Source organism: Perna viridis, chromosome 6 (assembly GCF_037379345.1).
Source record: "Perna viridis isolate PV_CMFRI_1.1 ecotype Kerala chromosome 6, ASM3737934v1, whole genome shotgun sequence".
NCBI classification, from domain to species: domain Eukaryota; kingdom Metazoa; phylum Mollusca; class Bivalvia; order Mytilida; family Mytilidae; genus Perna; species Perna viridis.
The window spans coordinates 44,185,259-44,212,444 of record NC_142450.1 but is presented as its reverse complement, the minus strand read 5'-3'; the positions used below and the strand labels follow the sequence as shown (position 1 = coordinate 44,212,444).

The window sequence follows — 27,186 nt, the reverse complement described above, 5'->3', positions numbered from 1 at the left end:
ACCACCGTCCTCTCGACCGCTACATTACTTTATCGGATGAGATAAAATTTAAGAATTAAGATTTTATTTTTTGAAGTGCTTTGGAGATATTAAACCTGTTTATTATTATCTTTTAAAACTATGTGTACTAATGTCTTTTTATATCCGGCGTGGGTTTCATACTAACCACATTTTTTCTACTACTAGCAAAGTTCATATCGATCACAGTATCAAGACATTTAAATGAATTCAAAATAAATGAATATAATACAGCCTACACATAACGTAGTCAGATCATTCATTATTTATTGCGAAAAAGGATGCAATGAAAATGCAGAAAATATGATTTGTGATTTTAACTAAAGTTAGACATTCGATCTAATGATAACAGTGTTTGTTTAAATCATGAGTGGTTTTACATTTATCTTGGCAGTCTGTAATATCTGTGCAATTTTAACCATAGAGAATTTAAAGTCTAATGAATCAAATATAGAGATGACAGTAAATGTGCCTACTGATGTGTCTAATAGAAGGGTAGAAAAGTTTGAGTTTGAAAATCATATTTCACGAGGAAAAACTATACGGGAACTTACAGTTAATATCAATACAGCTTTATCGGGAAGATCTTCAAATTATAGCCAGCAACGTGTTAAATGTGATGATTTGAATCTTCGAAATCCTAATCCGATAACTAAAACATTAGTGAGGTCAATAGATGTTATATTTTCCTTTTTTGAATTAGATGATAGCATCAAATGTACGGTGGACTTTGACATTAGTAAACCTAAAGGAAACCAGTCGAACGAGGATTTTATACTACGAACAACCCTCTATATATCAGGAGACAAAATAAATAGCAACGTTACATATTCGAAATCAGATACTGTATTAAGCATATCATATACAGGTTGGTTGGTCAATTATAATTTCTTATCGAAATTTCAAACTTAAAATCAAGATCAGTTTGTACTAAAAATCAAATGAGTGCCTCTTTTTATCGAAATGTTAATGCACTGGGTATGGTTTTTTCTTGTATAGTGGTTTATCATTATATTGAACCCTGAATAAGGACGAATTATGTTTGAAACGCCATGTGATGGGTTATAATCTTTTAAACAATTTACTGAGGAGTTGATCTGGTGGGACAGTGACTGCTATTAGTCTTATTGTTAAGAAGCGTCCATGTAAATATCAGGCAGATCCTATGATATGGTTGACACAGGGTAAATTTTATCCCACTGGGTGTTTTGCTCTAATGTAATGGATATATATATATATATATATATATATATATATATATATATATATATATATATATATATATATATATATATATATATATATATATATCATATGTATGTCAAATATTATAAAATTTGTTTTAAATCAACAATGGATGGCTCAGAAAATGTTCCCTAGCAAAGGCAACCAAATGTTACTGAAATGAAAGAGTCATCTCCCTTTCTTCAATGAATTTTTAATGCTTTCTATGTAAATTATTTCTCTTTAATTGTTGAGGTAAATTAGAAAATCAACCTTCAATTTTGAGGTATGAAATGGGTGATTATTTTTTTAAACAAAATTTGTCTTGTGCCACCCAATTGCCTGATTTTGCATGGACGCTTACTTAATTGAATAATGCTCGATTTGTTATTTCCCCTATTTTAACATCGACTAAAAAATCTTTTGAATAGATTACATGTGTTTTTGCGTATATTAATGTCCAGGTTTATTTAAGGTAGGCATTTTCTATCAAACTAGTTCGACCCCGATGCGGGAACATATAGTCGTTGTTATGGTGGAGAAGTTTTGAGTATGTTTAAGATTTTACTGTCGAGCGAATTTTGCTTGGCCGCCTTTTGTAGCTTGTGTGGTCATTTGAAGGCATATAACATGTCTTTGTTTTTACTGCATTTATGGATAGTAGTTTCCCTACTCATCCCACTTTTTTATATTCGAAATTTTGGTCGAATCAATATATTTTTTTCGGGTTTAATAGTTTTTGTTTTTTATTTAACCGCAGTAACAGTGTTCGCACAAAAAACTGGCTCAAACCGTTACAGATTTTTCACTTCATCTATATATTGATTTGATGACAAGTTAGTGTACTGTCCTTGTACTTTGATGAAGGGGTTAGAACTGCACCGAAATTTGGACACTTGTATTTATCGTTATAGGGATTATTTCATTAAAGTGTCTTGCTTTCTCAATTTTTAATACATAAAAAAACTTGCAAAATTCACCAAATAGTAATTATTCAAGATATTACTTAAATACAAACAAAATATGATGACACTAAAGAATTTTCCAGACTAAAAAGATTGGAATGTTTAAATTACTGGCTGGGCTGGATTTTCAGTAAGTACGTCAGGAACTAAATAGGTAAGATTGATGTATTGCAAAATTTTAAATTCTGTTTTTCGTACCAACACTTCTTGGAATTGACACATATGAAAAGATAGATGGAAAAATAACACTTTATTTTTTTTTTAATTCAAGGTTCAAAGTGTGACTTTGATACTAATTGCTTCCTTCAATACAATACAAATGTAAAAGTCGTTCAGATTGGGGATACCAACAGCCATCTTTGTGAAGAGTTACATGAGAAATGGAATAATTTAATAGGTATAGTAGTTTTTCATGATAACAAATCTTTACTTCTGTCATATCATATCAAAGAAGTTTGATATCACAATAACAGATTATATAAGTGGGTAGTGGCGTAGTCGTAAATGTATCATACTTTATGTCCTCATAAAGGAAACATGGTGATGTCATTGAACTATTAAGTTACGATCATTATTTTTCACTTTGACTGCATTGATTCACTTCTATGTACACCATGTAATAAGTAAACAAAGCATAAATAACCACAACAAACAATAAAACAAAACAAAACAAAACAAAACAAAACAAAAACAAAACAAAACAAAAACAAAAGCAAAATAAAAACAACACAAAATAAAACAAAACAATAAAAACCAAACAAAACAAAACAAAACAAAAGCAAAAAAATAAATTCTTATTTTGGAAATCATTTTATAATTATTTCATAACAATTTGACTATAACAGGCTATTTTGGTTATTTAACCGGCGATAACAAGAGAAGGCTCTACTCAAATGTTATTACCGGATCAACATTCGGAAGCTTTTTAGAAGTGTCAATATGGCAGAGTATTCCTGATTACCAGATGTTAGTTGTTGTTGTTTTAGAAGATAGAAGCCGGATAATAGCAGACCGTCGAGAGTATGCTTACGACTATGAATCTCAACAGTAAGTTAAAATTATCTCACTCAATTCAAAATAATGTTTTGAAAGTCTCCAATGACTTTGTCTTGCTAAATATGCCATCCTTAGTTGAATCCCTTTCAATTAACAAAAAAAAAGATCAAAACAACTAAAAAGTATCAATTCCATTTAATACATCCTGCTTAAAATATCTTATCGAATTCTAATTGATGTGCTCTTTCGTTTGTTTAGATTGCATTTAAAACTGTTGTAAATAGCCATTCTCAAACATTATAAATGTTTTTTTTTCTTAAGAAACTTACATTGAATTTCTGATTAACTTAATTACATAGAATAGACTTATTATTCCTACAATGTAAAAAACCTATTTTATTCAACATACCCACTTCCTTATTTTGTGAGTGTATTTATTTCTTTAGGCAATTTATGAGAGGAAAATGAAACAGATAGAAAAAAGAGCAACTTTGGGCACTGGTTAACTGGTTTCAATCTTCTTCAAAGAGTTGAAGTGCTAAAATATTATAACAATAGTAAAGAGTATTTATATTGTATTTTACACTGAATGAGCTTGTGAGAGGCATATTGAAATAATGATAATATTTCTCAATATCCATCATTTTAACGGTTTTTTGTACAACAAAGTTTGACATTTTGTCGTATATGCTTGTAATTGAAGACATCATGTACGATACATTATGGAAATTGCATGTTTACTTTGTGTTATTTTCTGTTGTAAATATTTATTATTACACAGAAATGTCATAAAAATAAGATCTGTCGTTTGCAGGGAATGGAGGATCGAGACTATACAGATAGATAAAATAGATGAAGCTTTTTATATACTACTGGAGTTTGATTCATGGTGTCCCGTCATTGTTGATAACATTACATTACATATTATCGACCAGGGTAAGTAATTAAATTGGCAGCTTAGCATGCAACGGGTCTGTGTGAAGGACTATCGAAAACAACGGGTCTGTGTGAAGGACTATCGAAAACAACGGGTCTGTATGAAGGACTATCGAAAAGGCTGATTAAACACGAGCAACACTTAAATCCTTTTCATAGTTTTACAGCGAAATTTCCATTATTATTTGATTGGTACTTTTGTATTAATAAAAGGGTATATTCGAACCTTAGGTTTCGTTTAAGGACTTTTTTCGTTTTCAATGAATTATCACCATCATTATTAGCAGTAATGTATAAATATTTACAGACATGCTTTATGGTTAAAATGAATGAATTTATTTCTGTAGGAATATTTACAAAAAGAAATCAGACTCAGTTTGGTCACTTTAACATGAAATTCATATATTTTTATTTCATGTACCTCATGGTATTATTTTTTTTAAACAATCCTTTATTAGAAGATAGTTTCAAAGCGGTGTGCGGTAAATCTGAGTTTTCATGTACGTCAGGACAATGTATTGGTCAAAACAAAACTTGTGATATGATTCAAGACTGCTTTAATGGAGACGACGAGAGTAAAGAAAACGGATGTCGTGGTAAGGTTTCTTGTCAAATGATAAAAATTAAATATGATCAAAATTGATCGATAAACTTCTCTGATGACCACTACGATCAACATCGCATATGTAAAAAAAAAAACCCAATCATTGTAAAATTACAATAACCTTTCTAATATAATATAATATCTTTCCCTAATACATTCTTACCCGATAAAGCATAACCTTAAAGTAAGCAAAACTCTCATCCTGGTAAAAACTGTTGCTATTTATTTCACAAATATATCTTCTTTAAGCTACACAATGCTAACTGATAACAGACCTATCATATTCACATCATAAAAACTCAACCTTTTGAAAATTTAAATTCGATAAAAATAATGCATATGTTTTGTAGGCAAGATATTTATTGGGAATTGATTATTTGTTAAATAATGTATGCTTAACAGGTGTGTGCATTGTTCCTTTGTTTTTTAATTTGTGAAAAAAAAAGATATTTTAGTGATTTCCCCCAAAATACCAATTCCAATGAGTGACACTTCCACTATTTTAATAATATATGTGCTTTCTTCAGTTTTGTTTGGTTGAACAGCTGAAGTTAATTACTTCATGATCTTTAATTCTTATTAAATATTTTATTACTCCCATCAATCTTGTGTTATTAATCTGATTGAATCCTTCAACATACAATAATTAACGGTTACGGTAGTGTGTCATAGGAAATGACGCTCTATTGATGAAATATAATATCTGTGCATGGCATTTCCTCCTTTTTACGCTTAGAAATATTATGAATGAGATAAACTCTGATGAAATAAATAATATGGCAACACCGCCTGCACAACGTCCAGCGCCCTAGACCACTCGGACAGCTAGGCTATATAAAATATATCTTTCGCTGGTCGGGTTATTCCTGCTCGTAGGATTAATCTAGGGCTGTACACGATGTATGGTAGTACGGAACATTTAATCTAGGTGTTATTATGTAGGATAGAGCGATGCAATTTTTTTGTCGTTCCGTCGGCTGGACTCGAACTCGTACTGCTGTGACATCTGTGGCAACACCACCTGCACAAAGTCCAGTGCCCAAGACCACTCTAGCAGGCGGTGTTGCCATAGATGTCACAGCGGTACGAGTTCGAGTCCCACGGAGGGAACGAACAAACATTTGACAGTTGTAACATCGTTTGGAATTTTTCAGAACCTTCTATAAGTTTACGTTATCTTCCCTATATCAATTTGATCCGGTGGTGCAGTGTAGCGAAAATGTTATACATGGTTTTTGGAACATGATTAGTCATTTTAACAGTATAAAGTGACAATAGGGATAGAACGCCTTGACCATTGACAGAAAGCCAAAGATAGTTGAGAAAAATAACCAAAAAAAGAAAATAAATAAATCCACAATAGCTGTATCTTGATAAACCACAAAAAAATGGGAGTAAATGGATAAGTATGGATAAGTATGGATAAGTTTGATAAGTTTGATAAGTATGGATAAGTATGGATAAGTTGTAGTCAGCAAGCTTACTTTTCGAGAAATATACACATTATTTGAAAATATAGCAAAGATTAAAACTGTGAATAAAGAATCCAACTACATAATTGATGGCAGTATTAATTTCATTAACATGGTTAATATTATGGTAGTATATTTGAACAGTTTGCTGGTGATAATTATTGCCGAACCAAGAATTACATTCTTTCAGAAAATAATAATATAACAAGTTGTGATTTTGAAACAAGTCTTTGTGGATGGATTATAGACGAGACTACCAGTGACTGCACCTGGAAAATAAAAGATTCTAATCAGATACGGCTGGAACAGAATTTGTTTGACCTTCAGCAAAGAGGTATGACGCTTTATTCAGAAGTTCTCCAAAGTTCAAATCATTGTAATTAAATCTTTACTTATTTGAACTTTAAAAGATCTTGGTTAATATTTATGCTCCGCAATGTTTTACTACTTCTTTGAAACTAGAGGGCTACAATTTTTCACAATATATATATTTAAGTTTATATGTAGGTATTCCCTATTCATGTAATATTTGTTTCTATAGGGAATATTCTTTACTTGAACGGTTCAGACTGTGTGGAAAGCACCGTAACTTTGACAAGTCCAAAGTTTAAACAACATGCACCTATACAAAACAACAAATGCAGAGTAAGTTAACAACATGTCAATTAATTGGTAAACAACAGAGAACGTATGTGAAATTAACGTTCTTAATCGGATGAAGAACAAGTTGCGATCATATGTCAAAGTATAAATGTCAATGATCACACTGCTTTGAATTCATATCTATTTTGAATACATTTTTAAGGATGTTCGCTGCTTTTTAACAAGAGTTAATTATCCCGAAGCTGGCTTTCAATCAAAGCATAACTTGACCCCCCCCCCAAAAAAAAAAAAAAAAAAAACAAACAAAACCAAAAACAAAAACAAAACAAATAAAACAAAACAAAACAACCCATGTGATTTACTGTTTCCAGTTAATTAAAAATATATATCTTATGAAAACTTTTGAATCACGTAATACAGACAAATCTATCTAAATAACATATTATCACCAAATAAGTTTATGAAAATAACCATGAGTGATCAACGAGAACCAACCAATCAGAATGATCTTATAACAAATTAAATTATCTGCAACTATATATATTGCAGATACAGTTTTCCTATATCTTATATAATACTTTTCTTGACGTATTTGTTTGTACTGATGATGTTTGTACCAAGGGTCAAACATATGGAGGCGAATATACCTGGATTACAGAAATATTTATGATTCCATTTGTTACTGAGAGGTATGACTTCATAAATTAAGAAAACTCGAGGAAACGGATGGTTATTCTATATACAATTTAAGGTTAAAAATGTGATAAAATTGAAGAAATACGAAGACAATATTTAAACACAAATAAGACTCGGCTTATCATCGATTTAAATAGCTTGTGTTTTATTTGCATTCATGATTTTGTTTTCAATTCTTAAGACAAAATGATAAATACAGAATTTCGAGACACAAAATATCAGAGCAAGCCCGATATAGCGAGATTTGATGTTCTATCGAAACGTTCAAAATTGCCTATTTTCTGTTTATTGGCAATGTTACAATCGACGATAAATGATGTTGTCAGTGTATTAGTTTTACGACAGTAGCCTTGAATAAGAAATCACCAGGCAGAAGGAGTAATTAATAGACGAATTTGCCGATGATACTTTAATGTCGTATGTTTTATGTTTTGTCTTTATTTCATTTCATTTTCAGGATGCAGATACAGTTTGGTGGTCGGATATACAACAAATTACAACATAAATTCATTGGCTTAGATGCAGTATCAATTGATTCATCATGCTTCTCACACAATGGTTTGTAACTAATCAAAATCAAAATTAGCTCATATCTCACAACAATGTGGATCGTGAAAAATTCAAGAGATCTTCTAGAGACCCTCAATTCAAGATTATTATCCGAATATAATAGCATAAACATCGTTGTTCCTCCAAAAAAGATGGTTCACCTAGATACAAATATGTATAGTTCTCAATGGAAATTCCTCATACTATGAAAAAATAATTCCAAATCATCTTCCAAATATATAGAAGCAGATGTTTTCAAAATGCTGAATTTTTTTTATCTACAACATTTTTGTCCAGTGTGATGGACGCGTTTTTCAACAAACGGTCGGCTTTCCAATGGGAACAGATTATGCTCCTCTACTTACTGACCTATTCCTTCACTCTTATGAAGCTGATTTTATACCTGATCTGATTCGAAAGAGAGAATATTAGTTATTGAGTCTCAGTTTCCGCTATATAGATGACGTATTATCTTTACACAATCCTAGTTTCAGGGGTTGATACATCACATCTTCCCCAACTAATTTGAGATAAAGGATATTATAGACACTGTGAAGTCAGCCTCATATTTTTACCTACACTTAGAGATTGATGGTAAAAGAAAACTATTGGCCAAACCTTACGACAAATGTGATGACTTTTCATTCAAAATTGTCCTTTCCTTTCATCTGTGGCAACATCCTTTCAGCACCCGGATATGGAGTTTTCATAACATAACTCATACGTTATACCAGAGCTTGCTGTTACTACGCAGACTTATTGTATTGCGCTAGACCTCTTACAATTAAGGTTTGGAAAAGTGTTACGTTGCTACAAGATTGAAGTAATCACTACAGAAGTTTTATGGTCATCATCATGAACTCGTGGATAATTACGGTGTATCCATCTCCACTATGAAAACTGATTTATTCAACATGTCATATGTTTCCTTTCCTCTTTCAACTCCCAGCGAATAGTTTTGAATTAATAATATCAATGCATAAGAGAATCAAACATTTAATAAAGATAATGATGTATGATACCTATGATGTGATATTATTAGCTTACACACTCGACAGTTCATATTTCTTTTCGTTTTCTTAGCATATGCCTAAAGGGATACAGGATCTCGTAACAATTGTTAAGAAGATAACAGACTGCAGATATACACCTTAACCTTTGATATTGATATTCACAATAAGTGCTCTAAAGTAAATGAACAAGGTTGTCGTGTCTATAAATAATTTGTCGGTTATTTGTATATTATTTCATTGCATTTTCCATATCGTCCTTTGTTTCAATACTAAGCCAGAGAATTTTGCTCAAGGTTTGATAATGTTCGAGGTTTATTTAAAGGGAGTATATGGAGCAATGCAACGTCTTAATCTTTTAATCGGTTTGTCACATATTTGAATCGTTACAAATAACTCTAGATGACCATTTCAAGTCAAGTCTGAATCTATTTTATTCTTTTAATCACAAATTGTGTGATTTTCAATCAGAAAATAATTTTCTTAACTGATGATGTTACCATTGATGACGGACTGATATAGATGAATTAGCCGTTCATGGCGGGTAATGGCAAGTTACCAACCCGGGGCTAATATCGGCTTGCAAATTCTGCTTTATTAATGGACAAACACGTCCACATCATTTCCAAATATGTGATAATTTGATTATTTTACAGTTCCTCCTGAAGATACCAAAACAACTGTTAAAACAGATTCTATGAAGCATTCTCATTATTCCATAATGAGTATTACTATTGTCTCCGTAACATTTGTCTGCACGATAACCACGGGTGTAATTATACTTGGTAAGTTAATTATCTGTAGAAATTCACTGATTGCTGTCATCAGAGTTCAAAGGTCAAAATTGACGTAATATAGTACTTCATAGCAAGAAATGACAGAAACGTCTTTTAAGTTTTTACATCATTTAAGAGATTAGTATGTTTTTTTCCCGAAATTATCAACAAATAAGCAAACAAATAAGTCGCACAATGCTTCAACGGAAAAAAAATCATACGATGAATTGTAAGTTCAATGCATTAAGCCTCTCTTTACCTCATGCAATATGCGTTAATCTTTTCAGTTTTCCAAGGTCGAAAATCAAGGATCAAGGCAAAATTTTCTGTACATAAAATGAGTGCAGACCATATCCTGTATTGTGAACATAGTACCTACTCACCCTTATACTCTCCCATTGAAGATGTATCGATTGATGAGTTTATAAATAGCATACCAAGACAAAGAATAACTATTCAAAGGTACGTATATACTTACAAATTTTAATAAGCTCCAATGAAAGATATGGGGGTTCTTTCACGAGTGAAGCTTCAAGAAACGAAAGAAAATACTATGAATTTCCCCAAACGACTGGAAATATTCCACAATGCAAAATTACAGGAGTTATTACAATAAGTGCCTATTTCTCCCGCTGGTTTTACAGGTAATAAAATTTTTAAACTGATAGTGATATGCAAAAAGTCAAGCAATAACAAAAAGGGATAGTAAAAAATTGGAAAGTACATTGAACAAATGGTAATAATATCCAGGCAATAACTGGATGTAGGAAACAACCGCAGTAGTCCTGACCTAATACCGGCATTTAAAATGGAAATACATGGTGGGTTAACAATGCATAACACGATAGTCTTTATCAAACATTTTCTAGAAAAAATCAATACCAAAACATATCTTGGTTAAATCTTTATAAAATGATTCCTAACCTTAGGTCTCTATATTAATCTGACATGCTTCTAGTTAACCGTTTCCGTTTTTTTTTCATTTAGATTGATTGCAAAGGGAAACTTTGGTGAAGTTTATCATGGTCTTCTCTCAGACATTGATTATCAAAAGAAAAATATTCCAGTTGCTGTAAAGGTACCGTGTATAATTGCTGAATTGTAAGAACGTTTTACTGTGTAAATAATTTTTTATCATCCTTGATCAATACTATCCACTGAATTTCATATTATAATTATTCAGCTACTGTCAACAAAAGGATCGGATATATGCCTGAAAGAATATCCAAGCTTCAAAATAAATGACAATGAGAAAGTATCTTGTTAAAATGATATGGTTATCTAGTAAATGTCATTATTGTTGCTTTAATTATGTAAAAAATATTACTTCAGTTACTAAAATACAAAAAAAAATGTATATTTTCTTAGACATTACCAAGACTGTGTTCTGAACAGACTAAATCCGACTTTTTTGTAGAAGGAATTACTTTAAGGTAAGCACGACCAATACGATAATTTGTTAATGTTTATCGTATTGAAGGGTTTTATATCATTACAATCGAATATGTGGTATTGGCGTCGACAACCGCTTGTCGGTTACTATGTCTTTTTGTGTTAAAGGATAGACAATGTCTCTTTGTGGAACGTTTTATATAGCTTTCTACGTTTGCTGAGAAAATAAAACCAGATTAACAATATCGATGAGTGAAAAAATCTGATTTTTATTTAATGTCCGTGTTAAATATTCGTTGTCTCAAGGTCCATTCAGTTTCATAGTATGATGGTATATAAAACTGTGTAGAGCGTACTTTAAATAATGTGTTGATTACCTACCTTATTAGAATTATTTTGGGAAAAGGTCAGTTATCAATTTAATTTAACCTATCTCTCTTGTTTTTTTTAAGTAAACTGAAGCATTCAAATATAGTACGTCTACTAGGAATATCGTTAGAAGGATCTTCTATGTATTTGGTTTGTGAACTGATGAATGGAGGGGACCTCCGAACGCATGTACGCTTGTTACGCGGGGAAATTGATGTGAGTTATCCTTATTTTAACCATTGCATACTTTTATTTTATCTATTTCATTATCAATTTTAGTTATTTACGCAAATATGAATCAAAAAGTGATCTTTTAAATAGTTTCATTTTGATTGTAACAAAAAGTTATTTTAGAGAAACGTCTTCTTTTCGTAATTTTGTATTAATTCCTGTATATCTATATTTATCCATTATCGCTTTACCTCGTTTATACACATTTTTCCTTTTTTATCTCTTGCATTTGATGTACTCACTTTAATCCGAAACAGAAATACAACAAATCATCAACACTTATAATATACACCTCTAATTTATTGACAGGACACGACAACGAAAATTTTAGTAAATTATGTCATAGACGTTGCTAGTGGATGTCAATACCTAGAGGAAAATGGTTGTATTCATAGGTAATAATGTTGCTCTGTATTTTTATTTTTCATTTTTTATTATTATCACAAAATAACCTGCATTAAAAAAAACAGAAATGAAAAAGAAATGAATGGTTGCACAAACTTAGATTTCGGAACAAAAATCCACATTTGTTCACACAAAGTCGTTTTCTTTGTTTTATCAATGATTTAGACTTTGTCATTTAAAGGGACCTAGCAGCTCGCAACTGTTTATTGAACGTAGAATCTGGTCATATGGTGGTTAAAGTAGGTGATTTTGGTATGAGCCGGTTCATTGGCAGGTAAAATATTAATAACAATCTGAATAAAATTTCCCATGATTTGGGACGGTTGATATAATGTTGTTTAAATAGATAAAACAAAATCATGGTGGAGAAACTCTAAAATTTTACTGATATTCTACTCATTTGTGTTTTGATTGCTTGCACAATATTCTTTATTTTAATATTCTTTACAGAGTATAAAACTAAGAATTGGTAGTTATAATCAGTAATTCTATATAAGTGATTTTTTATATCTGCTTTCATAGATTTCTATAACAAAAAAAAATTTATTACAGAACAAATTATTATAGAAAAACAGGTGCAGCTCCGCTACCTGTCAAATGGATGTCACCAGAGGCATTCCTCGAGGGCATGTTTACATCCAAAACAGATGTTTGGTACGAATTATTTGTTGATATTCTGTTAAGGTAAAAATGTATTTGAAGATTTGAAAACAAAATATTGTTGAATGATTTACCTTTGATATCTTTACACAATTAGTCAGCCATTTGGTTAATATAGCATAAGAGAAAATATGTGATTATGAACCAGGCAGAAAATAACTAACTTTAAAAGTTAATGGATTTCATACTGTGTATATATATTTCAGGAGTTTTGGCATCCTGCTATGGGAAGTGTATACACTCGGTTTGGTGCCTTATCCTGGTAAATCCCATGAAGAAGTCATGGAATTTGTAAAAAATGGTGGAACTCCATGTAAACCAGATTTATGCACAGACGATATGTAATTGTTTAGTTTATAGTTTGGGTCCTGCTAATTTTATCGACGTAAAGATATCTATCCTCCCACAAAACAAGAAGTTATTTTCCCCTGGTTATCATAATCATTAATATTAAGATGTGAACTTTTTAACTGTTCTATACATGGACTACAAAATCGTATGTTCGAATGATATTGAGTTTCGGTCAAAGTAAACCGGTGTCATTAAAAACTGGGAGTAAATTACTGAATAATAAAGAATCTTTTTAAATAAGGTGCATGAAATAAAATGAAAATGAGACCTCTACAAACTAAAAACTGAGAGATAAATACAAATTTGGGGTTCAGGGTAAAATAAGTTGTATGCTTAAGAATTAATGATCCGGGCGATTTTAATAATTCTGGCTTAAGTGTTTAATACTCATGTAACGAGTTTTAATAGCCTTTGTATATGATCTTACCCAATCTATTTTCGAACACTATATATATATAGACTGAAATTTCTATGACAATCTCAGTTTTTAAGAACAAAAACAGAATGTGAACAACAAAATCAAATTTCTAAATTCTTTGTTTATGAAAGCCGAAGAAAACCAAACATTCGACTTGAAATTTATCTTAAAAATTTTGCATTTACTTTTTAGCTTGCCTGGCTGAATACTATGTGAGCTATTGCCATCACTTGGCGTTCGTTGTCGTCGTCCGTCGTTAACATTTTGTCAAAACTCTTCTCCTCTGACACTACTTGATCAATTGGATTCAAAATTGATATGAATGTTTCTTAGGGTATTCTGCATAGAACTGTTGTGGGGATTTGGATCCGTCAAAAATATGGCTGCTGTTACTAAAAATAGAACATGTGGGTCAGACAGTAGTTTTTCGCATTTATCACCAAAACGGTTAGGTTAGACCAAATTCTTTTTATTGCTGAAATGATCCTTTTTTATAAAAGGCCTACTTCAGTATCCAGGAATAAAAGTTGTCAGACGACTCCTTGTAAGAGTTATTGCCCTTAAAAAGAGGAAAATAACTTTTTTTTACAGTTTTCAGCCAATATCTAGAAAACTTTGATAGATAGAAAGAAAATTTCAGTTAGTGAAATGATCCTTATGAGAAGTCCTACCAATGTCTTCTGAGTGAAACATGTTGGACAACTTCTTGTTCAACTTATTGCCCTTGAACAATTCAGTACAGTGAGCGATTCGGGCTCCTGGGAACATCTTGTTATTTTATAGATACGAACTTATGCTTGGGTGCTGGAACCTATCACCCGAAGACAGACCAAACTTTATAAGCTTAAAAACAAGATTATTAAGCATAAAAGAGGTATATTGATATCATAGGGAATTGACACACACTACCAATAATTTACCAACGTTAAACTAACACATTTCTTTTTTGTACTGAAACTGTACTGTTCTAATGACTACAGAAACAGTACTGTCTTTTACAGTAATGTTACAGTACTGTCATTTACAGTAATGTTTACAGTATTGTTTCATTACTAAATTTTACAGTACTGTTACATTACTGTCATTTACAGTACTGTTTCATTATTGTCATTTACAGTACTGTTTTATTACTGAATTTTCATGTACTGTTCCATTACCAAATATCATACTTTTACATTTTTGGTACTGTTTTAAATAGTACATTTTCAGTACTGTATGTTTCAGTAAGTTTTCAGTATTATGCTTTACAGTATTGTTTCAGTACTACATTTTTCAGTATAATTAAAGTAATGTTTACAATGAACAGCTGGTCTACCTTTGAAGATCGCATATATGTATATATATTTTCAAAAATACATGTTTGACGTTGTTGTCTTATGCGACGTCACAATATTTGTAACGCCATGATTCCAGTTTTTAGTGTAGTCCGAAGTGCTCTTTTACCTTTGTTACTTTGTATGTATTATTTTAGTTACTTTATGTTCTTTGTGGTGTTTGTCTGTTTTTCATGTCTGGTCTCTGTCCCTCAATTACTGACATACTTTTGATTTCCGTTAGAATCTTGGTTCCTTGATTACTAATAATGTAAACTTCCCATGCTCATACGAGTACAACAACACGTAGAACATATGTGTATGACATATAAGTAGTACATTTTGATCTTATATATAGCTAGAACTATGAAGCTATGAAGCTTTGACAGTAGACACGGCATCGATCTGCAGCTCAATGTGGAGTAGTAATATAAAATTATGCAAATCGTATGCGTATGAAAAGGACTGAAATTACGAATGCAAGAAGTCGCTAACAATAAAAGCGACTTAAAATGGTTTAACAGAGCCCGGAGTTATTTTGTAAATTCATGAACATAGAGTTAACCCTTTCGGGTGTTTCACACCTACAGCTATCATTTAGTAATTTTATCACATTTCCATTTTCTATTTCATTTGACTTAAAAAGATTCATTTCAATATTGTACAAGTTGAAATTTTTTTTGGAAAGTTTTTGTACATGATATGACATGTACAGGCAAAATGTGTACGTGTTAAAACTTGGTTTATACAAGTATAACATGTACGGAATTTGGCACAACTTGTACACAGCAATTATACTGTAGAAAAGTAGCTTAGCATTTATACATAGACAGATGTGATATATTTAATAGTAAACAAGTGTAATTTAAATGAAGAAAGGTATCCGGAACATTTCAGTCCCCTGTCGTTCTCTTCTCGTCATCAGCTGGCCCCATGCATGCTCTCATCCTGTGCGAATTTCGTAGAGGCTGATATTTTTATTTGGCTTAGTGTTAGTTTTGGAAAGGCAATCTCTTATTTTTACTTAAACGCTATTTTCTTTTTCAGTATGTTCACATTTTTTTTTGGTAAGCGGATCGTGACTTGGAATTTTTCGAGGGGAGGGAGGAAATTTTGGAAAAACAAATGAATAAGAAGTATGTGTTACTGATTTCCCGAGGGGTGTGAATCTTCCTTCCGCCCATTTAATCCGCTAATATATAACACATGTCTTTGCCTACTTACAAGTATCTCTCAATGAGTTTAAATCATCATAATTGCCTAGGTAATCGATTTTTCTCTTGTACAATGGCCTAAACATATGGATGCAAACCGCCTAGTTTCAAAACCAACAATATGCGAAACATAACCATTGCAAACACTTAATTCTAAAAAATATTTTCTAACCGGGTCAAATCAAAGACTTTCAAATTAGTAGTCACTGCTGCACCAAGCTAGAAATATTTAAGGATATAGAGTGACATCTGGTTGACTCATAGTAAGAGTAATGTGGGGTGTCTCGCCCTGCACCCTGCATGAAATATCTGCCAAAGAACGTTATACCATAATCAGTCAATTTAAAATTAGTGACAACTATCTTTTAGAGTGACTATTTTTACAACTTCAAGTTGCTGTAGCTCTCATTCTATAAAGTGAAGTGGAAATGAGGAATAATATGTCAAAGACGTGACGGAGTAGTTTTCTGTGAGCTAGCATTCTCATACAAAATTTGTGTAGAATAAAGCTATTCTGTTTTTATGAATATGTTCGTCCCGTAATGCACAATATCTGCCAGTTTGATAAATGTTTATACTGCATAGAATAAATAAAGCATTTAAAAAAGATATCACCCGAACACAAACAGTGAAAAACAGGTATTTCAGTTTACCCCAATTCTACCTAATTTTATACTGTGACGTTGCTGATACTTGTATGTCTTTAACTAATAATGTTATTTATTAACTTTTTCATTTCAAATTGTGTGTGATTTTCCTTTCTAAACGCGAATATTCATAAAGGTTGATATAAAACATGATTAAAAAAATATTCCAAATTTGAGCTATTTTTTTAACTCAGCCATGATCAGAAAAAAAATATCAATAATTCCCCCATTACTTGACAATGTAAGTTATCAAATAAAAAATGTTTGAATCCGGCAACTGTTGGAAAAAAGTTATTATTTTCAGACTTGCGCAAATATATTTTTACATAAACATAAAATCCCAGTCCCCTCTTTATGTCAAGAAGAAGAAAATTTTCTGTACCTATAGCTAAGCTCCGGTTTGTTGTGTTATGATACCCAGCGTGTTGTAGACTTAATTTTTTCTAGTTTGATATCGTATTTTAAGACCAGTAAGTCTGCCTACTTCAATATCCAATGCTTTAAACGTCAAAACGGAGGAGTTTCCCCAACATGTCCTTGCCATTGACCCACTTGGGACTCCTGGCATCTTGTCGCTACTACATTTGAGATAATCGGAGAACTGCACCTGGTTTCAAAGATAGCCATATATGAATATTTTCTTTTTTAAAAATACTTTGGATAAGCATTTCTATATTCATCATTCATGGCATCCCTATTTTTTATCTTTTTTTACTGGTGTAATGGTCTGTCACATCGCTGCAATAATATTTTTTCACAGTTCTTCAAGTTCTAGACAACCAACTGTTAATTAATATTTTTTTTTTTTTGGGGGGGGGGTGGTGGCAAATTCTTTATTGGAGTGTAAGCATCTCATTGAAAATAAATTCATGACATCTAGGCCAACATCACAATTCCAACATCATCCGTTTCCACTTTATAAAACGCTATGATATTCGTACAGTTGGATAATCTTCAAATACTGAGGATGTTCTGCGGGTTGGTAAACCCCTTTTAGCTCACTTGGGCCAAAAATTACTCTCTATACCATAGAATTTCAGCTTAGCCAATAAGTATAAAATGTTTTACGAGATCAAAAACCTTGCTGAAATATTATTTATATATTTCAGCTATTCATCAATTACCAGCAACTTCGTGAGTGTAGTATGTTCAATATGAATGGACTTGTCTGAAATCAGACTGATCTCCCTGTATTCGTTTTTTTTTCTATTATTTAAATACTTATGTATGCATAGAGATACGAACAAACATGTCCCTCAAACATTTTGGACATTGTACAAAGAACAAACTGAAATAGGCCGATAGTAAGAAGACATATCTATTGATTCCCTATATGCAAAGTGGACATTCATGTTATTAGTAAAGCACCAAACGATGTACTTTTGTTTATAAGAAAAGTGACTGAATGACGTACACATCACTTCTGCAACAACCTTAACATTCTTGGACCGTGTGTACAACCCATTTTTTGGCATATAAATATCAACGGATACTGAAAACGACAGTTATTTTTTTCTTTTCCCGATGTTTAAAGCTAGTATGTTTTCCTCATCATCGCAATATATTGTCTATTGATTTTTCGTTTTATTGCAGTTAGTAAAACAATCTCAGCAGGGTCCTGTTTCACAAAAAAAAATAATTCTTCTTTCCTTTCTGAACTCTTTTCATGGTTTACGTCAAAAAGTTGATGACGTTACAAACATTGTGACATCACATTTAAAAAAAATAAAGTAAAATATGTATTTCACAAAATGTCTATGCGATTTTCGAATATACCGTCAGTTTTTGATAGGTCCGATAAATACACAGTGCATAGATAGACCTACAACTTAGTGAAATGTATTACCGTACTAGTACTTAAAAATATAACTTACTGATACAGCACTGTTACAGACACAGTACTGACAATGTACTGTAAAATTCAGTAACAGATCATTACTGTAAAATTGAGTAATGAAACAATACTGTAAAATTCAGTAATAGAACAATACTGTAAAATTCAGTAATAGAACAGTACTGTAAAATTCAATAATGAAACAGTACTGTAAAATTCAGTAATGAAACAGTACTGTAAATGACAGTAATGGAAAAGTATTTAAAATTCAGTAATGGAACAGTACTGTAAGTAACAGTACTGTAATATTACTGTAAATGACAGTACTGTTTCAGTAATCATTACAACAGTACAGTTTCAGTACAAAATAGAAATGTGTTAGTTTAACGTTGGTAAATTATTGGTAGTGTAGGTGTCCATGTCGTGCTAGGTAGATTGTCAAATTATATAACATATGAAAGGTGCAAAACATCGGATGGCCTCTGTCTACAGGCAAAAAAAAATATAAAATGTTGGATAAGTTACTAAATTTAAAAAATATGGCCAAATAATTTTCTTTTTAAATATCATATTTTCATATGATAAACATATTTGTCTAAGAAAGTTATTCGCCATTAAGCCCTAAATTTTTAAGGAATAACTTGAAGAGAATGACATCAAGAAAAAATATATTGTTTAAATTTTACCATGAAAATAATGGTTGTGTATCCAGACGCTACACGACATTTTAATGCATTTAAATCTGTTAGAGTCTTACTAGTTTTTTTCATTGTTTGGAATGACTGTTTGATGTAGTTAAATTAAGCTAATCACTAATTTATATTTTGCAGAGAGGAAGACATACCAACTTCATCCAGAACTATTATTCAGATTGTCCATAATGTAATACGAAAACATTTTGAATTGTGTATCGGATTGACTACATTTTTGTCATTCTCTTTGATTCTTTTCTGTCGGGTCTCAAGACAAACATTGTCCTCTGTTTGTAGGATCAATCTAATAGATGTAATGTTTTACAGGTTGGGTTATCAAAGTCTTACTCCAATTCAGAATATTGATAATAGGCATTGTGGCATTGTTTGCTCTGTTGCCAACTTGAAAATGCCTATTATGATGTTTATCTTTCAATTTATATGTCAATAAATGTTTCATTACATAAACAAAAAACGTTGCAAAAAAGATAATTTCTACTGTAGTACCAATTACCAGTGCTATTAAGATGTTCAACAAATTACTTATTTAGTAGTGATAAGAAACAGACGATGGTCCACAAATACAATACAACACTTCGAATTGGCAGTCATTGTGATTATGTTACCACCTGTAAGGACTCTTATTCTTCTCTGTCTTTGTGGATCAAGTTACAGCTGTGCTATATGTATACGGCTTTGACGACATTGAAAACAAGTATGTATTGTTTTAAATAGATTATTTAAAGGCGTTGTATCATACAGTTACACCACCACCCTATACTCGATGCCACAGGTTCTGTGTTGAGTCCAGTATCTGCACTAATTCCTTTGAACTAATGTAGGACAGGTAGAACTTGTAATGTTCTCAATTACAATTTTGATATTTTTCCCTTGTCCCAATAGGTATTGTTTAGTTATATTTTCATTGGTTATATCTAACATTTGATATATTTAGATGTTCTAATAATTAACCTATTCCTATGTCCTATTTCATGACCCTAGGGTACGCTTGATTTCTATTTTAGATATTGTACTTTTACTTTCATTTTTGAGTCATTTCCTGTTTCCGGGTTTGAGATTACATGTGAACCACATAAGTCAGAGCATTGAACCAATGCGTTTTCCATCGAGATTTTTTGAGTCAATCTTTTCATGACAGACCACTATGTAAGTCTTATTATTATCTTTAATGCTTACATTTTATAGTTGCATACATATTTTTGATGGGAAAAGATATTTTTTACACAATTGGCACACATGTTGTTTTCGTACATTTTGCCTAGATAAGCCATGCCTTTATAGTTCATGATAAGTATTTTGAGTTGTTTTCATTCCACTTGCAGTATTAATGATATTGTGACGTAAAATATGATATATCATAATTATTTATGCATCCCACATTCCCTTCACCAGTTTTGAGATATTTTGAGATACTTTGAGGGGGAGACTTTCCTGTTTGAAAAATTGATCTTACCCCTGCATCATAAAGGGAGATAATTCAAGTTTATTTCATAACACTTTTCTTTAAAATATTGTGTGATGTATTATTTGTTATCTGTATTTTGATTCTGATAAATATCTTTGATATTTTGAATGTATGATAATTTTGATTGGACAATTATTTAGGAAAATCCTTTTTTGTATATTTTCAGCTTTTTACCACACACTATGTGCATTCATCAAATAAAAGTGAACTTCAAATGTTTTTTGATTGAGGCCCATAGATGGTTATCTATCTGTCTGTACCTGTCTGGCTACGAGGCGGAATAGAACTTGATAATTAGAAGCAAGCCAAAGATATCAAATGTAAATCATTATCGCGTACGTCACACACATGGTCCCAGTGGTTTCAAATCCAGAAAGTAACTAATAATAACAAAAACTTGAAGTATATAAGTACCAAGCTACATGTATAGGTGGTCGATTCAACATGAAATAATGGTAAATGGGCGAAAATAAATTCCTTATTTCCGCCGTAGTATTTTTTATCGTTTGATGTGAAAAAGGACTTTTTTTAATTGAAATGAAAAAAAATTAATATTCAATGTATCTGGTAAATTCTTGAGTATACTACAGGCTCGCTCTGTTAAAAACTGGTACAACTTGATTCATGAAAACACGCATTTTTCTCATCGATTATTGTAATTACTCCGTATTTTTTTATTGAGGACTGTTCAATTAATGCTACTCGAATAAATTTCAAGTTCTCATACTTTATAATGAAAAGATGATCACTTATCATATCATTAGCAATGGGATTGGATTAAAGTAATGAACTATCCCCAGTCTATCTAAAAACTGGGAGTGTGAAACAAATCCTTGAATTATGAATCCTACACATTGACAATTAACTGCAAAATAAAGGTCCGCTTAATTCTAACAGGATTTTTAAGTTTACTATCCTTTACAAGGATAAATTGTAGAAAAATAAGGACATAGTATTCACTATTTCACTAATTTATCTAAGTTACTGTACGTCTGCCTAAGACTTGTTATTTCTTCATTTCCACTTCAAGGTAATGTTTTTGGGTGTTCAGATTAATTGATCGATGCCTATCTGTTCATAACGACAATAAAAACGTCTGCTCATTTGCTTAAGTAAATTGCTCATCGCAGACGATATTGAAAAAAATACCGGAGTATTAAAAAAGAAGGCATCACAATACAAGTGCCTCACCAAAACGTTAAGACAGGAAACAGAGAAACAAGATACAATAAATTAGTTTGGCAAATAAAACAAACACATTTTAAAGCGTTCCCTTCTATTATTGTGAACAGTTTTAACTTAACGTTTGTGTATTATTTACAGCAATGCTAAAACGTAATGACAATTTTAGAAATATAAAAAAATACTGTTAGCATCACCTTGCATATATGTTACTTATCTTTAGATATAAGTTATCATTCTAACAGTGTTAACTCAAGTAAGATTCGATTGTTGATTTGTATATTTTTGTTTTGACAATACTTACCATCTACGTAATTGGGCATTTCATTTTAATGAAGGGGTACGTTTTGCTCTTTGCATTTAACTTTGGTTTGAATTATTACAACAACTTTTACAGTTCAATAAAAGTTGGAAAATATAATCACGATGAAAGGCATGATAATTCTTTTTTTGTAATGTTAAAGTATATCAAGAAAATCTTAATATAATAAGAAGGGGGTGATCGTGCATAAGCATCCCACTTAACCAAAAGGATTGTCTTCATATACTCTATCTAGCTAAGAGTATATTCTTACTTTTCAATAAGATTAAAAAAACCAATGTGTTTTTCATACTATATTTTTGGCTTTATTAAAAAAAACTTTGCACCACATCAATGGTAATTATGATTGTCCTCTCTTAATTTCAAAACAAAAACAAAGAAAAGTCTAATACGAAAAAAACCTTAGGAGAATAATATGATGAAGATGTTGTTGATTTTAATCTGTTGACGGATAACGTACAGAACCTTCAAACAGTTGATATTGAACTTGCTTATTATTTACTAATAATTCTTGGATAAATTAACTGATAAGATTTTCATTTGAAAGTAAATGTATCTTTGTCTAATTGAAACGCCTTGGCATAATGATAAATGCAACTGAAAAAATGTGTTTTCGTCGACACAGATACAAGCCAACATTGCAAATCGTGATAAACGCAACACACATCAGTAAAAAAAAATCGCTTGTTCAAAATACATGATCAGCCTCATATCTTGGCCTACACTTAGAAATCGATGGTAAAGGAAAACTATTGACCAAACTTTATGACACGCGAGATGACGTTTCATTCAGAATTGTCAACTTTCCTTTTATCTGTGGCAACATCCCTTCAGCACCTGTGTATTGAGTGTTCATATCACAACTCATACGTTATGCCAGAGCTTGCCGAAACTACGCAGACTTTTTGTATCGCGCTAGAACTCTAACAAGTAGGCGTCTTGAACAGGGTTATATTGCTACAAGATTGAAGTCATCACTACCGAAGTTTTATGGTCGTCATCATGAACTCGTGGATCGTTATGGTGCATCAATCTGCGCCATGAAAACTGCTTTATTAAACGGGTCATAGTTTTCCTTTCTTCGTTTGTCTACCCCGGACTTTTAATGAGCAACTCGGCGAGTGTTTCTAGAAAAGCAGAGGACGCTTACCCTACCGGTGCACCTGGTCCATGCTCCCATTTTTTAGTGGAGTCTGAGTTGGTCATTTGCTTTTGTTACTTTGTGTGTATGATTTTAGTTACTTTATTTTCTTTCTTGTGTATTTCTGTTTTCCATGTCTGGTCTATGTTCCTGGATTACATTCTTTTGATTACCGCTATAACCTTGGTTCCCTTGATTACTCTTTTGTACCAGAACAAGCCAGGAGAACTGACCAGATCCACCGTAACATAAGTGGCACTTATCTGTGTCTTATTTCATAAGTATTTTTCACTTACATACATACTATTTCTATATTTAAGGGTGAACAACGTTTGATTCAGAATGATGATTCTAGTGTAATCCAAATACTTGATTAATCAAAACTTGTGAAAATCAACATACAACTTTAATTGAGTATTAACATAATCTTTTTTTTATTAAATTTGAAATCAACAGCGTTCGACTTCGTTCCAAATGCCGTTTGCCGCTGTCTGACAGTTTGGACCATATAAACTGTAAGGTGAAGTTATTCTTCCTGCTCTCATGAGGGTGTTAACGGTCAATCGACATCTTCCTGTGTATTTCCACTTCTTGAAGGCCCATCTACATGTAAGAAATATTGCAATAACTACAGAATTCATAAAAAATACACAAACAACCAGAATTATTTCTGCGTGCGAAATGTTTCGTCTTTTAAAAATATTTTCTAATACGCCATTTACACAATTTTGTAGTGTCGGTATAACTAATTTTAAAATTGTTCAACAGTACTGTTTTGTCAATTTCTATTGGAAAAACAGACAATACAAAGCCAAAATCATCTTCCTAACATGGTATAGGGTATACTAATGCTTCATTACATTTTCTCTGTTTGCTAATCGAAAATTCCAAAAGCACGTACTTATTCGACATATATGCTGCATCAGTTATGACCGTATCCCATCTATCACCATAGTTACTTCCTTTATGTATCAGCCATCTTCGCTTTTCCATGACCGGTCTATCGATATAAACAACGACACCTGCATGATGTAAATGATAATCCCAATCTCTCTTTCCTCGTCTTCTCCACCAAAAACCGGACGACGACGACGAAGAAGAGCTTGAGGAACTGGATCCTAATAATTTAAAGAAAAAAAAAAGAAATCAATTTTTTGTAGACCTTTCGAACAAAATATAGTATCGTTTACAAAATTTACAAAGTATAACCTAGAAATTTTTGTTATGTTCTTAGGGCACATTCGTTTACTTTTTTTGTCATGAAACATATATAGATTTTTTTTATAAACGATCTTGTACATTATGATGTATCATGGTGTGATATATGTATTATTCATTTGACTATACATTGACTTGTTTCAGATAAATTTCGTTATATTTCAAATAAAACATGTTTAAACTACACTATAGCAAACGAAGCAAAATTGAAGTTATTCTGTAATGGGTGACCTTTTTATTTTTTAAAACATATTTTTTCCATTGAAAAAAAATATTAAAATGTAACATGAAGGGAGAAAAAAGTAATGAGCAAATAAAACATTTGAGTGACAGAGCCAATGAACAAATGAATAAGTAAATCATTATTGCAAATGTATATTTGTTGGTTTGCTGAACATTTTCATGATATTTAAAAAAAACAATTCAATTAAATCATAATCATTTTTTAAAAGCATGTTTTTTCAGTCGTAGTAAACAAAACTATGCTACCTTGTGTAATACGAAACACTCATAACCTTTGAGTTATACAATTGAGTCAGACACAGTCTTGTAGTACAATCGGCACTGGAAACGATGGAGGGTAACAAAAAAAAATACAAAGAAAAGAACCATTTCCTTCCCCATTACTGAGCGTTTGATTCTCTACTAATGTTGAATCTAATTTGAAACTCATAATGCTGGTCGAATATTGGTAATTATAACATGATCGTTTACATCTGTTTCCCTTGCCAGTTTACTACGTCGTTATTTTTGTCATTAATATGTTTTACTTTATGTAAACATATTTGATAACTTCAGGAATTTTTTAAATCTCATAGTTACATTTTTCAAATGCATTGGCTTACTTGATATCAAATAAATAATAAACAAATATATCAGCCCGATTTTATGAACGTGTATAGAACACCACGCTCTTTTACGTACTATGAATGGTAAGAATAACATTTCCAAAGTGTTCTAATCCTGGTTCCCTTGATATTTTTTTTTATAACATGGTCATTATTTGTGAAGTTTTAATTCCTGTTTCAAACTGCATTTATTTTATATTCAACATCCTTTTCAGATGTAATGATACTAGATTTGCATTTATGGTTGTAAAGAATTTTAATGTTACTGTTGATATGAAATTAAGGGAACCAGAATTATAACGTTAATAGAAAAAAGAACACAATCTACGAACAACGATCAAATAAAAAATAGACACAGCCAGGATAGAACATGAAAACACGCACAAAAAAAACAAACAAAAAACAAAAAACAAAAGAAAATAAGAAACCTGCACATCGCTAAAAACTTGGAACACTGACGGGGCATACCCGTAGGGAAAGAATCTTCTGCTATTCTAGGAACACCTGCCGATTTACTCTTAAAATTTCGCGTTAGAGGTGGACGAATTAGGAAAGAAAAATTATGCCGAGGTTTTCATGATACAACTTGAAACACCATTATGATCCACAGTTTCAGTATACAATAAACCTTCTGAATTAAAACCTTTTTTCAGTATTAAATATAATTTATAGTTCCATAAACCTATTTGTACGAAGTCGCGCATGGTCCAAAAAGAGCGTGTTGTTTCGGGAAAAACTGGCATAACGTATGAGTTGTGATATGAAAACGGTCGGCATTCAAATGGAAACAAAGTGTGCTCCGGTACTTGCTGACCTATCCCTGATCCAAAAGAAAGAACATCATTTAGGTAGATCCTTTGATCTTTGTTTCCGCTATATAAATGACATATAATCAACAATCTTAGTTTGGGGAATTTATCGCATCTACCTCAAAGGACTTTAAAAAAGAACACTACAGACACTATGAAGTCGGCATGTACAACTATACGTTATTTGAGAACAAGCCGTAACTTCGCGGACTTTTTGTGCTGTGACCGACTACTCTCACTTATGCTCCTGGGCAGGTTTGTTTTATTTTGTATGTTGTTACAAAATTGAAGTCGTCACAACAGACGTCTCATGGTCGTCATCATGAACTCATGGATCGTTGAGGTGTATCCATCTTCACCATGGGAACTGATCTCTTCACCGTTTTCTTGTTTTCCTTTCTACTTTCTTCTACCCCGGACATAACATTTTATGAGCAACTCGGCGGGTGTTTTTAGAAAAGCATAGTACGCTTACTCTACTGGTGTACCTAATTTATACTCCCTGCTTTTGGTAGAGCCCGAGTTGCTCATTTTCTTTGTCTTTTTTTCGTATTATGTTAGTTATTTCATGTTCTTTGTAGTGTGTTTATCTGTCGTGACTTTATTCTTGGATTATATTCTTTTGGTGTCTGCTCTAATCTTGGTTTCCTTAATTATTCTAAATAGAAGTACTTAAATATTTTTTGTCAAATTTTGTCAAGGATATATGTGTCAGGAAATTAAGGTATTGGAACAAGTACACCGCCCTTGGTTCAATATTTCTCTTAATTCATATGCATGTCGTCGTTTCTGTTTTCTATTTTCA

General features: G+C 31.7%; 1 protein-coding gene and 1 pseudogene across 4 annotated transcripts; one reads left to right on the top strand and one right to left on the bottom strand.

Moving 5' to 3' along the window:
• Positions 1-247: 247 nt before the first annotated feature.
• Positions 248-21,076, top strand: LOC148615180 (uncharacterized). 4 transcript variants are annotated; one of them, XR_015923839.1, is made up of 21 exons: positions 249-886; positions 2,479-2,604; positions 3,053-3,254; positions 4,018-4,139; positions 4,598-4,735; positions 6,406-6,549; positions 6,757-6,860; positions 7,368-7,507; positions 7,972-8,072; positions 9,730-9,858; positions 10,137-10,311; positions 10,837-10,927; positions 11,218-11,282; positions 11,694-11,826; positions 12,151-12,236; positions 12,428-12,520; positions 12,799-12,900; positions 13,113-13,247; positions 14,459-14,549; positions 19,514-20,090; positions 20,429-21,076. XR_015923839.1 is itself a non-coding variant. In XM_088589834.1 (20 exons), exons 1-20 carry the CDS (start codon positions 385-387, stop codon positions 19,562-19,564), a joined length of 2,715 nt encoding a protein of 904 aa, XP_088445960.1. In that variant the 5' UTR covers positions 248-384; the 3' UTR covers positions 19,565-21,076. The 4 variants fall into 4 exon arrangements, 2 of the variants coding, with proteins under 2 accessions (XP_088445960.1, XP_088445958.1); XR_015923838.1 differs by having other exon boundaries at positions 19,514-20,542; positions 21,028-21,076; XM_088589834.1 differs by having other exon boundaries at positions 248-886; positions 12,814-12,900; positions 19,514-21,076.
• Positions 21,077-23,694: 2,618 nt separating this feature from the next.
• On the bottom strand, positions 23,695-26,912 carry LOC148615179 (uncharacterized; annotated as a pseudogene).
• Between the last annotated feature and the right edge of the window lie 274 nt (positions 26,913-27,186).